Below are 13,071 nucleotides of genomic sequence, written 5' to 3'. Positions count from 1 at the left end.
TGGTGTACCATAGCGTTGAACCCTCCCAATTTACACTCGCAGAGGAATAAACGCATGAAGCGAATCGCATAGCGTGCCCAGGCGTTCACCATGGCATTTGATCTATCCATCACCTCATACGTGCACTACTCTTCCCAAAATCTCAACATCACGCACATGTACGCCACCCCAACGAATCGAACCAAAGTCCTCCAAACATAACCAAGTCCCCAACCCCACGTCCCCAACCGCGATCCTCGACATCATTCCCCAACCGCCGCTCTCAACCTCTCCTCTCCCCTTTTTCTCTCAACCCCCCTCCACACCCTCCACCCTCCTCTAACAGCCCCGACATCTCCCTCCCTCCCCACCCCACCCCACCCCTCCAGCCCGCCACTTTCGAACCAGGACACGCACGGCGCACTCTGGCCTCCTAAACTGAAGCCCACGATCATCGCCTCGAACCCTGTATCCATAACCACTCCCGTCTCCGTCCGCTTTAGCCCGGGGGAAAGGACAGGATGGTGGGGTATTGGGGAGGATGAGGGGGTGGGGGGGGGGATGGAATGGATGATTGAATGATCGATGGTGGGGAGGAGGAGGAGGAGGAGGAGGAGGAGGAGGAGGAGGAGGAGGCGTGGAAGGATGGATGGATGAGAGGATGGATGGATGATCGATTAGGGGCGGGGTGGGAGGGTTGCTGGGAAGGAAGGAAGGAAGACGGACGGACGGACGGGGTTAGAGCTTTACGATTTCGTATCTGGGTCTTTTTCCCTTGCCGTTTGGAAGGTTTGGAGCAACGGCTTGACTTGCTAGTTAGTGATGGGATTACTCTGGCGTTGTAACAAGGTTGATTGATTGATTGATTGATTGATAGAAATCTTGATCAGATCAAATGCTCCGACAATACATAAATGACCATGCATGCTCTAATCACATCTCTCTCTCTCTCTCTCTCTCTCTCTCTATTCCGCAGTCCGATGATAAGAACGACCGTGCACCACACATCATGATTCATTTCGGCAGTCACGCAACGCCGATAGGGTATCTTCCTTAGAACAAAACGTGCACACCCTGCAGTTTCTCCACCTCTTTCAAGCAGACCGCGGCCGCGATCCACACGAAGCTCACCAGCGTCCCAACCTTCTTCCTCACTCTGGGCGTATTGCACGCCACGTACAAACAGGCGATCGACCTCTCAAGGGCTTCTGCTCGGCTATTATCTCCGTCACCGCGGGTGATGCACAGGACAGTATACTCCATATCGCGGTCATGCTTCTCTTTCATTGTCTTTGAGGACTCGCGCTGGCGCTTGCTTTGCGTGCCGTTCTTGCCGAGGATGTTGCCGGAGAAGACCTCGATTTCGGAGACGAAGTGTTGGGGATGGTTGGAGTACTGGAGCATTGTGTCGACGAGATTCTCTTCGTAGCTGAAGATCCATCAGTTTCGTTTCCTCCTGCATCGTGGATACAGCTGCAATGGAGCGCCACTTACTTGTCTCTCACGTCCCCAGCCCAGGTCAAGTAATGCTGCCATTCGATCAAGGTCGTTTGTTCACGGACGTAGTTCCAAACAGCGTCCGCAAGACTGCGGGTCTTACCATGATTGGAGCCAGGCATCTTGGATTGTTCCTGAATTGCCTCGAAGAATTTGTGCTCGTCGATTTCGCGGTAAAGCTTCCCGAGCACCTTTTGGCTCTCGTAGTAACGTAGCTTCGGTGGACCATAGTTCGCTACCTCATTGAATTCATTGTCCTCATCTGGAGGAGTTGACAAGTCGGCCTCCTCCAGATTGATGCTCTTTTCCACAAGGACTCGTGGGCCCGGCGCCTGAAAATCTGGGCGAGCTTTCGGATATCTAGGCAAATCGAGAAAATTGACCTGTGAATGTCATTATGATATATGGAGAAACGCTCTTATGTCGTGTTCTGATACATACTGGGATGCCAGTCTTCGAAAAGTCTACCGCCGTAGAATGCATGCCAGCAACCTTGATACAGTCCGAGCCGAATGTTCCTAGAGGCGACTGGTCCGCCAGGATCTGATGTAGAGTAGCGATCAGTCCAAGGTTGTCGTTCTCCATGAACTGAAGGAAGAAGTCTGTCATGTCCGATCTCTCCACTGGCCTGCCAATATCAATGGCCGTAGCTGTGGGATAATCAGCTGGTTGTGAAATCCGTCTGGGATATAAAGTATCGTCGTAGATAACGTTGTAAAGGTCGCCGTCCAGATCTCCTCCGCTAAGCTGCGAAGGCAAGTCTCGTTGGCCATGTTGGCTGAAGACTACAACGTTGTGGAGTGCTCGCAGTGGGCTGTGCGCTGGAACGTCGACTGCCGTCACACATTGTACATCGCCTGGGTGTAGCGCAGGAGATCTTGTAATAACGACACTGCCAGTGAGGTGCTTGGGTACTGCTTCGTTGTGTGTGTAGCAGCAGTATATCTCCTTTTCTTGTAAGATACCACTCTCATCCATGATACCTAGATAGTTCATAAGTCACACGCATCATGTATGCCAAAAGAGAAGTTACCGTATAGCGTCACGCCCTTCTCAACTCGAATGCGAGACCTATGCTTGAGCTCTCGCAGCTGGACCAGAACTGCTAGCTCAACGCTGTTGCGCAGGAAATTATCGTCAGTGAACGAGAGCCCAATTGCCCACAACTTGCGAATCAGCCAGGGCGTTCGTGCTGGCTTTCCGATCAAGTTTCTATCCAGGAAGCTCGCTGCGTTGATTGGAGATACGGTGGTCATTCTAAGTTTTTCGACCGCATCAGCTTGGAGGTTGAGAAAAGCTTCATCTGGAACGTGAAGATCTTCGAGTATCTTGATAAGTTGCCGATTCAAAAACATCGGCAACGGTCTGGAGGCGGCGCCACATATTTCGATGTCTGAAGCCTTTGTCCCTCCAAATTTGATCATAGAAGGCCTCAGGCAGAGAGCGGATCCTGGAAGCTCAGGGTCATGAGAGATGACACCCTTTGCACCTGCAAGACGACGATGCATGTCAGCATACGAGTATCAATCAAGTGCTTTTAGTCACGCTTACCCATAAATCGGACTTGATAGATCGTGGGTTTCAGTCCCCGTTGAGGGTATTCGCGCCAAATCTTCTCGAGCACTTCGGTAGAACATGTGCCAACTCCATCACTGAATGTCCGGCCATTTCGCTCCACATCCTTCATGGTTTTGAATGCTTCTTGAGGAATGTGGATGGAACTGAAGGTCTGAGAAAAGGCCTGTCCAATTCGAGCTGCGCACTTCGCAGGTGATCGTATCAAATCAAAGTCACCGAGGTCTTTGATGACAGCCGGTGCGTATGTTAAACATCCATTGAGCGTGAACGGTGCCATGTACCAGCACGTCTGAGACCGGAGCGAAGAATGGGAAAATCCAAGGAACTGGAGAGATGAGATGATGATTATGTATTTCTGAGGACAGCTTACATACCTCAAATCCCCGGCCAGCAATGATAATAACTCCTTTTAGTACTCTCTTGAATCGTTCATGGTAAATCACCTCGCCGGACGTTTTGCGATCGAGTCGAAGGGGTTCTCCGTCCTCGTCTAAGAACGAGACAGAAAGAAAATAGTTAGGGAAATTGGAGTACTTGCGGAGGACCCGATTCTTCACCTCTGGCTCTGGACCATAGAGATATACGCCCGTTGGGGTCACCATCGCTTTGTGAACGGATGCGATATGGTCGTACTGGTCTGCAAGATTAGGCAGATAAGTCTCTCCCCGAATTATGGAGTCTTCATTCTCTGCTAACATCTGCGCCAACGTCTCCAGACTAAGCTCCGAGGCCTCAGTGGCTGGTCCGGCGAAAGGTATCTGCTCACACAAAGTCCCTACGGCTTGGGTGACGACCCTGACGTCTCGCTCTTTAGCATGGCGGGACACCACTGCTAGTAGTTCGACCACCTTGACTGGACTCAGATAACCATTCTGAGCCAGCTTTTGCATCTGAAATTTCAAGTCAAACGGCAGACTGCCATATATTGAGTCACTCAGGGCTGAATGCAGGGTTGTCATTTGAGCAGCGAACGGGGTTTTCGCGACTGCAGAAGTGTCCCATGTAATGCTGTCCGGGACCTCTGGGAGATGCCTCAACGCTCGTACACCAGCAATGTCAGCGGTGTTGGAGAGTATGATCCTGTAGCAAAGACAACTTGACACCACGGTCTCGTGTTCTTTGCTGAGTGCTGTGATCCGCTTCCTCGTAAACTCTTGGCTTCCCTTGCGGATATCCACCCTCTGGAGTGCGACTTCGAGGATGTTAGTACCCAAGTTCTCGAAGATTTTTGGTGCTTCTGAAAGTGAAAGGGTGATAGATGGGTTGGTGTTGGAGCCCACGGTCATGGATTGGACACTGCTGTAAGGAATTTCAACCTGCTGAAGTGGCGACGTAAGATCTTGTGGCCAAAGCTTGATCAACAAGCTGCGAGGACCGAAGATCATACGCCCTTTCTTTCGCTCTTGCGAATTAGCGACGAAGGCAAGGTCGGCACCCACGTAGTCCCATTGCCCGCATATGAGAGAGCTGATGTCGAAAGCACGTCGATTATGAGTCCCTGGTCGGCGGCTTTCATCCACTCTCCCTTGGACGATCCTTGGCTTCTTGGACTGGCTTGCGGTATACCGATCGCTTTCTTCTTTCTTCAAACTGCGCAAGATAAACTCATCCGGAGGCTTGTTGCTGACACTGCAGTTGATGGGTCGGCCCATATGGAAAAGTTTCACGGGTACGGAGACGAATCCTCTCGCACCTGGTTCAGTCTGGCCATGCATCTTTAGGAACTGTCGAGCTTTGCTAACATCAAGGATTGTGATCGTGGCCGTTCCTCGGGCCTTCAATTTTTGACAGAGGTAGGTCTTGACTCCGAGCTTATCAAGAACATCGCGGAAGAATTTGTCGACCTGTTTTTCAGTGACCTGTTCATGGAGGTTGCGCACGATGACCTCCATGATGACGGGCTACAGGTATGCAATGTTAACAAGGCACGATGAGAATGAAAACTCCAGAATCAGGAGCTAAGATTCAAGTAAACACACGGATGTATTTCTATCTCGTTGAGAGTGATCCTACAGGTGTTGGCGGACGGTGTGTGGAATGAGACATAATGAGAAGTAAGGAGGGGTGCTGTTTAAGCTGCAGGCTTAGTTGCATATGAACAGTCATGTCAGCCTGTGGGGCAGCCTATAGGACCAATAATTAGTTCACATGCCATTTCTACTTGACGTTGCTACTGTTGTAGCATGTGAAAGATGGATGAGAGTGTCAAAAGAGAATCTGAAGCTCTGAGCAGAAGCTTTCCATGGCACTAGCGTGTCGCTAGTTAGTATTGTGTCGGCTCTTTCTCATGCTGAGTATTTTCTTCCGCAAGGCTGTCCTCGACATATAAAAGACCCTTCAGGAGGACAGAATGATCCATCTAGAAGAACCGAGAAAGCTTCGAAAGTGCTAGGCATAAAGGTAGCAAACCCCGGATGTCCTATGATTCATGAAGGTCATACACGCAAACGCTTTCCCTTTTCAACGGCCGTAGAGACAACCTGCAGCCTCGCCCTCCTCTGCAGTCTTCGCCAAGTCCCCTTACCACCGCCCACCTCCTCCGCCGAAGTTGCTCCCACCATATTGGCTGCCTCCTCCCTGACTGCCATGGTGATGGTTATGATGCCCTCCACCTTGAGATCCACCTCCTCCCCACTTTTCCTTCGCTGCATCCTCCAACTTGCTCCCCGCAATCGCTCCGCCAATCATACCCAAGAAACTATGTCCTCCCATCTGCTTGCCGGCATAACGACCTGCTAGTCCACCGCCAATAGCACCCATTATGCCACGCTCGCCTTCTTCGCCCTGTGGTGCGTTGGGGTCGTAAGGAGCGTTGGGGTCACGACCCTCTTGGCCGTAGCCCTGTTGCTGTTGCTGGTGACCCTCTTGGCCGTACTGTGGCTGGCCGTATTGAGGTGCGGAACCGTAGCGAGGATCTTGAGGCGGTGGGTTTCCGCTAGAGGAGCTGTCAGTTGCAGGGGCGAGACGCAGAGATTGTAGGATTTACTAGTAAGCGCCTTGACCCTGGGGGTTACTGGCATCGTATTGACCGTATTGGCCACCTTGCTGTCCGTGCTGGAATCCTCCTTGTTGAGGAGGGCCGAATGAGTTCACTCTCTGAGGTGGGCCATAGCCTTGAGGTGCGTCGCCGTACTGAGGTTGTGGAGGTGGATATTCCTGGTGGCCGTAACCCTGCGGGGGTCCCTGTGGCGGGTAACCCTGGCCGTAATTTGGAGGGTACTGGTTGTATGGGTCTGACATGTTAATTTGGGTGATTCTGGATTTGGAGTGAGTTCGCTGCGATAGGATGTTGAGGACAGGAGGATTGTAAATGTAAGACGAGTAGGTAAGATGTGAAGAGAGAGGATGTTGGGGTGGGTTTTATTCAGGACCCCGCGGGTGGCATTTCGCGGAGCTAGGCGGGGCTGAGTCGGCTTTAACCACATCATACAGTGGTCTGCACCGAAAGTCCTGCACCCGCACTAGTGCAGCCCTAACCCTACTTTCGGAAAGCGGCCCTGTAGAGGGGAAGCCTAAAAATATCTTCTCACAGCGCATGATGAGACTTAAGGTACTTCTTTTAGCCTTGATAGGGGCAGTAAGCCCCGAAACCTGGCTAGGGCTAGGTGCGATTCCGAAGAACTCCAGACGTATTGTCTAGGTAACCCTTTAGGTGGGGCGTTATCCGAAGTCTGAGCGCAAGAGTCTTGGCGGGTGCAGGACTTTCGGTGCAGACCTCTATACAGTGGCTGAATACTGGCGCAGCCTTTCAAACAAATAATTTATTCCTTCACAAGATCGGAATCCTGCTATTCTCAGTATAACTTTCACTTCTATCCGTAGAACTTCCGAAATGTCTCGCTTCCAAATCTTCCATGGTCTTCTGTCTCGTTGTGACAGCTGATCCTGACTGACACATGACGGATGGCAGCACTGCGTGTGAAACATTGGCCTTGCCTGGGATGGTGTTCTACGAAGCACGGCAATCTCTTTCCGACAACGACATCAGTCCCATTCAGAATCTCTCATTTACAACCTGCACTCTTTACGTTCTTTCAACCATCTGCACTCTCAGTATGCCTATGCCGTGGGACCGCTGGGACCATGACTTTCAGAGAACAGAGAGCCCCTTTGGCAAAACTTACTGCTTTTGGGAGATGGGAGAGGCCAGGCGGGAAGAATGTCATGTGTGAGCCTTTGGGGTAGTACTTGTCATGCCATTTGATCGATATATCTATTTACTCGTCATGTATCAGCTTCGTTCACTCATCGTCGAGCAATGTTTCTCCTGGCTTCAGTATAAGAAAAGAAAAAGACAAAGAAAAAGAAAAAGGAAAGCAGAGAAGAGAAACCCCCACAACAGTCCAATGAGGAAGCGCAGCATGAAAGCACTCGACCTAAAGCGAGTAATTTGTTAGCAGTTTTCGGCAAATTTTAGAAGAGAAATAGTCACCCTTTTCGTTGCTCAAGACTCGTTCTTGGCTCCGGCGAGATGACGAGACAGCAGCAGGACACATTGAAGAGAACAGGCGCCTACGCTGCAGATTTACCGAGACAAAACAGAGCATTCTGTAGCTTGGGAGGACGTAGGATCAAAAACACAAGAAGACAAACACTTAAAAAGGCTCTCTGCTCCTAAAGTAGGCTGTGGAGAGAGAATCCATCTACTTTGAAGCAGTGATATTGATATAATAAATCGATGAGGTACGTAGATAGACGAGGGTCTCTTAATGGTCAGTCGTCTATGGGGACGACGCCTGCGATCAATCACAAATGAGGATGTGAACCATGGTTCCTGGACACCATACGAACCATCGGGAAATATCAAGCGTCAGCCATGCCCTTTACAGATTCCCTTTTCCTTCTCTCATGCATCACAAAATAATCGAGACCATACATTTTCCGGTCCGTGATGTGACTGCGAACAAGAACACTGGCCGTTCGTCTGGCCCAAACACGATCTTCACGAGTAAAGTATTACTTGACTTACCTACTTTTCCTCCCCGGGCCTTCCAGTGACCGCTGAGCAAGCCATGAAAGTTTGCACCATCAATGCCTTCCATCCCACTCCAACCCATGATGGTTTCTGTACTGGAAATTCGAGGGTCTCCAGATCCTGCTGTACTGCGATAATCAGGGTTACTTGTAGGCGCAGAGAGATAGATACTAGCAGATATGAATCATGTTGTACATGGCAAGTCTCAATTCTAGCAGCTTCAAAACATAACAGTAAGACTCATCCACCTCATGCTGATTTGATACGATGGACATACAAAGCAAGCAATTTCGCAGGCATGGCCTAAAGTGACCTAGCCGCCTGTCACGCTTTGCCTTTGAACCAATCGACGGACCGGATCGCGTATGTAAAATATGGCGCTTAGATTAGTCCGCTCCTTCACCGTCACCACCGTTTCAAGTCCGTCTCGTGTCTCTAGTCTCTACAATTTCCTTCAATTCTTTGGCCTACAAAACTGGGGAGCTCTCCGAGCTATTCCCCCAGAAATACAAGATGAAATCATGAAAGTGAATTGACGCCCTGGGGGTTTCTTTATTTCATCATCTCGGTCGCCGATCTTTAGATTTGCGCATTGACTGCGCCTTGCTTCTCACCTTTGCACGTCGTCACAGCACCAACAACACATTTACCTTGGGAGTGAGATCCTGTGGGCACGTCGCACAAAGTATTGGAACATAAACACTCCTTTCAACCCGACTGTCGCTCTCTTAGTAATGACTTTGATGGATTGGTGCAACTGCTAGCGGCTCTCTTGCTCTCCGATTGGCAGATCAACAACCAGGCTGCTCTCTATCACAAACGTCCATTGTCCGCTGCGCCAGCTCCAGGACCTGCCAACACACGTAGCAAAACAGCTTTCGAGCTCCCTCTTGATATCACGGTCTCTCAACGCAAGCCTAGGGGCCGAAGACAGCTCTGCGCACATCCCATCTCGCAGCCTTCAGAACGTCACACAACAAGCAACCATGCGCCTCTCAACCGCCACCCCGTTCTCCACTGCCCTGGTCCTAATTCACTTTCTTCAAGCAACCTCCGCCCTCACCCTCACAACCTTCCAACCGATCAACGGCTTCGACGCCGCCTGCACAAACGCCTACAACACGCCCCTCACAGACTGCTCCAATTCCGACTTCGCGGGGAAAGGCTGCTCCGTGAAGTGCGTCGGCTTCCTCGATAGTCTGACAACTGCCTTGAACGAAGCTTGCGCTGGCACAAGCGCATATCCGAACACGTTGATAGGGCTATTCTTTGACGGGTTGGGTGTCCAGACAATTTGCTCGACTGCGAACGGGGATTCAAACCCTGGCGGTGGGGGAGTTGAGCTCGGACAGGCTGGAGGGCAGGATGGGGCGATTGGTAGTCAGTCTGCAGCGAGGGAAGCGAGCGTAGCGACTACCAGCACTATTACCATCTCAACCACCTCGAGCGCTACTACATCTACGACGTCTCAAGCCGCTGCTCCGTCCTCGACCACGACAGTCGTTACCACGCCTCAAGCCGCAGCTACATCCTCGACCACGACAGTCGTTCCAACTACCGTCACTCCTGAACCTACAACTACGAGCGTTGCAGTCGTTGGGATTACAGTAGCGCCAGAGTCACCTTCAGATGCTTTGACCAGCACATCACACACGAAGAGCTCCACTTCGATATCTAGCACCTCGACATCTACCAGTAATGACAACGGTGGAGGGACGCCGCTGGATGTAGGGTCTTCAGCATGCCATGACGCAACAGTCAGGGTGTGGCTGTTTGCCCTACTGGCAGGATCTGCTGTTGTAGCTTTGGTACTGTGAGAGCTCTGAATAGGGTGTTGGAGGCCAGCGAGGTCACTGACTTGAGACGCGATTGCATATACGAGGCTAGCGTGCGGGACGATGATAGATGAACTTGGGCGGCGATTGATATTCATCTTCATTAATCAGATAGCAATTTGAGCGTGGCGTTCAATGGAGCCTTCTAATGCAGTTGACGATGACTCTGTACGATGACCTCTGAGGCAAATGATAGCTTTATGATTCAATGTTACCGATCTTGAGTTTTCGAAGACGACCTCGATCCTTGAGGCTATCTTGGTACCGAAACGATGTGACATTTATCGGACTTGTCGTTGCACACACAATATCATAGCAATGCCCTGATTTTGTAGTCATAGTCATGTTTACATCAGCTATATATTTGTGCCATGGGATACTTGTATGATTCAAATGTGGATGATGGTGTGGTTGGATCTCTGGACTTCAACGCCTTGTGTATAAATAATAGTGAGGTACTCAATAATTATGAATTATGCAGATGTTATTATGCTTGACGCCTACTCGGGAAGGAGCCGCATGCCACTTTCCCTAAAGCGTTGGGCAACTTGGGGCAACAGGGCTGACGGCTTGGCTTACAGTCTGAAATTGGACTCTCTATTAACCACTCATTACTCACCGAACCCTCCACCCCCCCCGCAGTCTATTTCACCTCCAAAACAACCGACTCACAAGCAGAAACACCATACAATAGAATGCTTGTTTAATCAGTCCTTGTCTGACGTGAGCAAGAATAACAACCGTTAGAGCGTTGCCCTTGTCGCTTTCCCCACACTGCAAGCCCAACCTTCAATAATAGACGCCCGTGTCTCTAAGGTACCTTCGCGGGGACATTGTGTATTACGAGTCTCACTGCTCCTTGCTTGCAGACCTCAGCCTTCCAGAAGAAGCCGCGAAGAAGCCAGAAGAGCCCTCCTAGCCCTGCACTGAGCACGCGGCACCTCTACAGACCCAGCATCATTTTGACGCCTGCCATGACATAGGGGCATCCCTCAGCAGCCTGTCACAAGATGGCCATACCCCCAACCTACCATGATTCAGACGCAGACGACGAGTACGAGAGGAGCGTTATGACCTCACCCCTCCTTGCTACCGATGATGATGCCTCTCCTACCGACTCTGACCCTCCCTCGACCGAGCCTACACCTACCACGTTGGGACACAATATTGACGTGGGAAAGCTGTCGCCTGGGAATACAGTTGTGGGGTGGACGACAGAACAATGCGCAGACTACATTTCCAGTCTGGGGCTGCCGCAGTATTGTGACAAATTCTTAGGTAGGGGTGATCATGCGCCTCTTCTCAAACGAAGCTAACGAGCATGATTGGTACAGAGAACGAGATTGTCGGTGAAGCGCTGATAGCCTTACGCCATGAAGAATTGAAGGAAATGGCCATCATCAGTGTTGGGCATAGACTCACTATCCTCAAGGGCGTCTACGATGTGAAGATCAAGCAAGATATTCCGATAGACTCGGACCATTGGATACCGCCATGTAATTTCCCCATCCTCCTCATTCTTTTGGGTAGTTCTGACACGTTGATCAGCCGCCGATGCGATGGCTCAGGATCAGACCGCCACCAGAGATGACATCTCCCGCATCATAAAGTCAATCGAAATACGTGACCACCGCATTCAAGCAGCCGAAGCTGAATTGCGGAAGATCACCGACGAGTACCGGCGACTACGAGACGAGCTTCTGCCTATCTTCAGGATGGCAAAAGACTACTCCCAACCATTACCTTACCATCCCAACAACAACCACAGTCCCAATCATCACGAAGATGGGATGTCACCAATGGTATCACAGCTGCCACCAGAGCAAAAGATTGGCAGCAGCTTATCCCGCAAGTTCTCCACCAAACGATTGTTCCTCGGCGGCACGCCGAAGAGCAGTTCCCCGACCCATATACCCCAGTCTATACCCGAAGGTCGTCAGGCTGATACGTCACTCGATCCTTCTGCAGCCGCCGTCGCAGCGTCGAATCATCTTACTACCACCGCCATGGGAGGCTCTCAAGCTTCTACATCACCATCGCAAGCAAACATACCTTCACCGACCTCTCCAAATACATACGCCAATCAACCCACCCTCCACCAACGCACCTACCGCGATCAGCAACCATCGAGTGGCGGCTCTCGAACCATCTATTCCCACGCCGAAGACTCACAAGGCTACACATCGTCAGTCTCTACATTCACCTCCGATCGAGACCGCGACCGCAGCAACCCAACACCTACCCCGGGCAGCCAGCGAAACCGTGGTCCACCTCCTGAGCCATACCAGCAATCCCAACCACAGCGACAACAGCAACAGCAACAGCAACAGCAACAGCAGCAGCAGCAGCAACAGCAAATGCAAGATGAACCATCCTCCTCCGCAGGCAACAACCGCGAACCCTCGGTCAATATCTTCAAATCCTTCCGCGTCAGCATGGAAGATCCCTGCGAGAGGGTCCTTCCGGCAGCTCTCAAAAAATACAACATCAACGCCGACTGGAAGAATTACGCACTATACATTGTGTACGGCGATCAAGAGCGGTGTCTAGGGTTACGAGAGAAGCCGTTGATACTGTTTAAGCAACTTGATAAGGAGGGAAGGAAACCCATGTTCATGCTGAGGAGGCATGCGGCGCCCTTGGAGGGGCATAGCGGGCCCACAGGCAGTGGAGGAGGGCAGGGTGTGGGTGTGGGTGGTGGAGGCGGAGGGTATGACGCGGGAGGATTGGGGAACGGGAGGGGGCACCAGAGTAGCATTCAGTTACCCGGGGGAGTCTTATGAGCCCACGAGCTCCGTGCGAACGCCTGCATACGCTTGGGGAAAGGAGCAGATTTCGGGATTTCAGCACTACAGAAACCTTCAATTCGATTCGTTTTGTCATCTAGGGGAGAATATGGAGGTTCGGTACAACAGCATGCTTCCACTCGCCTTCCCCCATTCACGAGAAGCCAGTGTCCAGCATCCGCCGCAGCAGCGTCGATTTCGACACACGATCTACTTACTTTACGGGTACGAGCGAAATGGGTGTCCGGCACCACAGCATCATTCGATTCGCTCCCTCTGCCCATGGGGGAGAAGGATCCAGCATTCACGGCAACTTCGATTCTCCACACCATTCTACATCTAGGGGGGAAATGAGGGCATCCGTTCTCCACCACCTCCGGTCCGAGAAGCCTGGCGTTTCACGGATCAGTCATGTCGAAAC

At 51.3% G+C, this 13,071-nt stretch overlaps 4 protein-coding genes across 4 annotated transcripts; 2 read left to right on the top strand and 2 right to left on the bottom strand.

Annotated features, from left to right (window-relative positions):
- Nucleotides 1-1,032: 1,032 nt before the first annotated feature.
- Nucleotides 1,033-4,946, bottom strand: HO133_001520 (uncharacterized protein; the record flags this gene model as incomplete). The annotated part of the gene is made up of 6 exons (XM_037292450.1): nucleotides 1,033-1,408; nucleotides 1,474-1,859; nucleotides 1,918-2,459; nucleotides 2,510-2,965; nucleotides 3,028-3,343; nucleotides 3,429-4,946. The coding sequence occupies 6 exons, from the start codon at nucleotides 4,944-4,946 to the stop codon at nucleotides 1,033-1,035; spliced, it is 3,594 nt and encodes a 1,197-aa protein (XP_037151869.1).
- Nucleotides 4,947-5,574: 628 nt separating this feature from the next.
- On the bottom strand, nucleotides 5,575-6,294 carry HO133_001519 (uncharacterized protein; the record flags this gene model as incomplete). The annotated part of the gene is made up of 2 exons (XM_037292449.1): nucleotides 5,575-5,969; nucleotides 6,069-6,294. The coding sequence occupies 2 exons, from the start codon at nucleotides 6,292-6,294 to the stop codon at nucleotides 5,575-5,577; spliced, it is 621 nt and encodes a 206-aa protein (XP_037151868.1).
- Nucleotides 6,295-9,015: 2,721 nt separating this feature from the next.
- Nucleotides 9,016-9,938, top strand: HO133_001518 (uncharacterized protein; the record flags this gene model as incomplete). The annotated part of the gene is given in 2 exon segments (XM_037292448.1): nucleotides 9,016-9,842; nucleotides 9,860-9,938. The coding sequence occupies 2 exon segments, from the start codon at nucleotides 9,016-9,018 to the stop codon at nucleotides 9,936-9,938; spliced, it is 906 nt and encodes a 301-aa protein (XP_037151867.1).
- Nucleotides 9,939-10,874: 936 nt separating this feature from the next.
- Nucleotides 10,875-12,647, top strand: HO133_001517 (uncharacterized protein; the record flags this gene model as incomplete). The annotated part of the gene is made up of 3 exons (XM_037292447.1): nucleotides 10,875-11,142; nucleotides 11,199-11,360; nucleotides 11,413-12,647. The coding sequence occupies 3 exons, from the start codon at nucleotides 10,875-10,877 to the stop codon at nucleotides 12,645-12,647; spliced, it is 1,665 nt and encodes a 554-aa protein (XP_037151866.1).
- Nucleotides 12,648-13,071: the final 424 nt, after the last annotated feature.

This window comes from Letharia lupina (genome assembly GCF_014066315.1).
Source record: "Letharia lupina isolate WasteWater1 chromosome Unknown contig_12, whole genome shotgun sequence".
NCBI classification, from domain to species: domain Eukaryota; kingdom Fungi; phylum Ascomycota; class Lecanoromycetes; order Lecanorales; family Parmeliaceae; genus Letharia; species Letharia lupina.
This window is presented reverse-complemented; position numbering and strand designations above follow the sequence as displayed.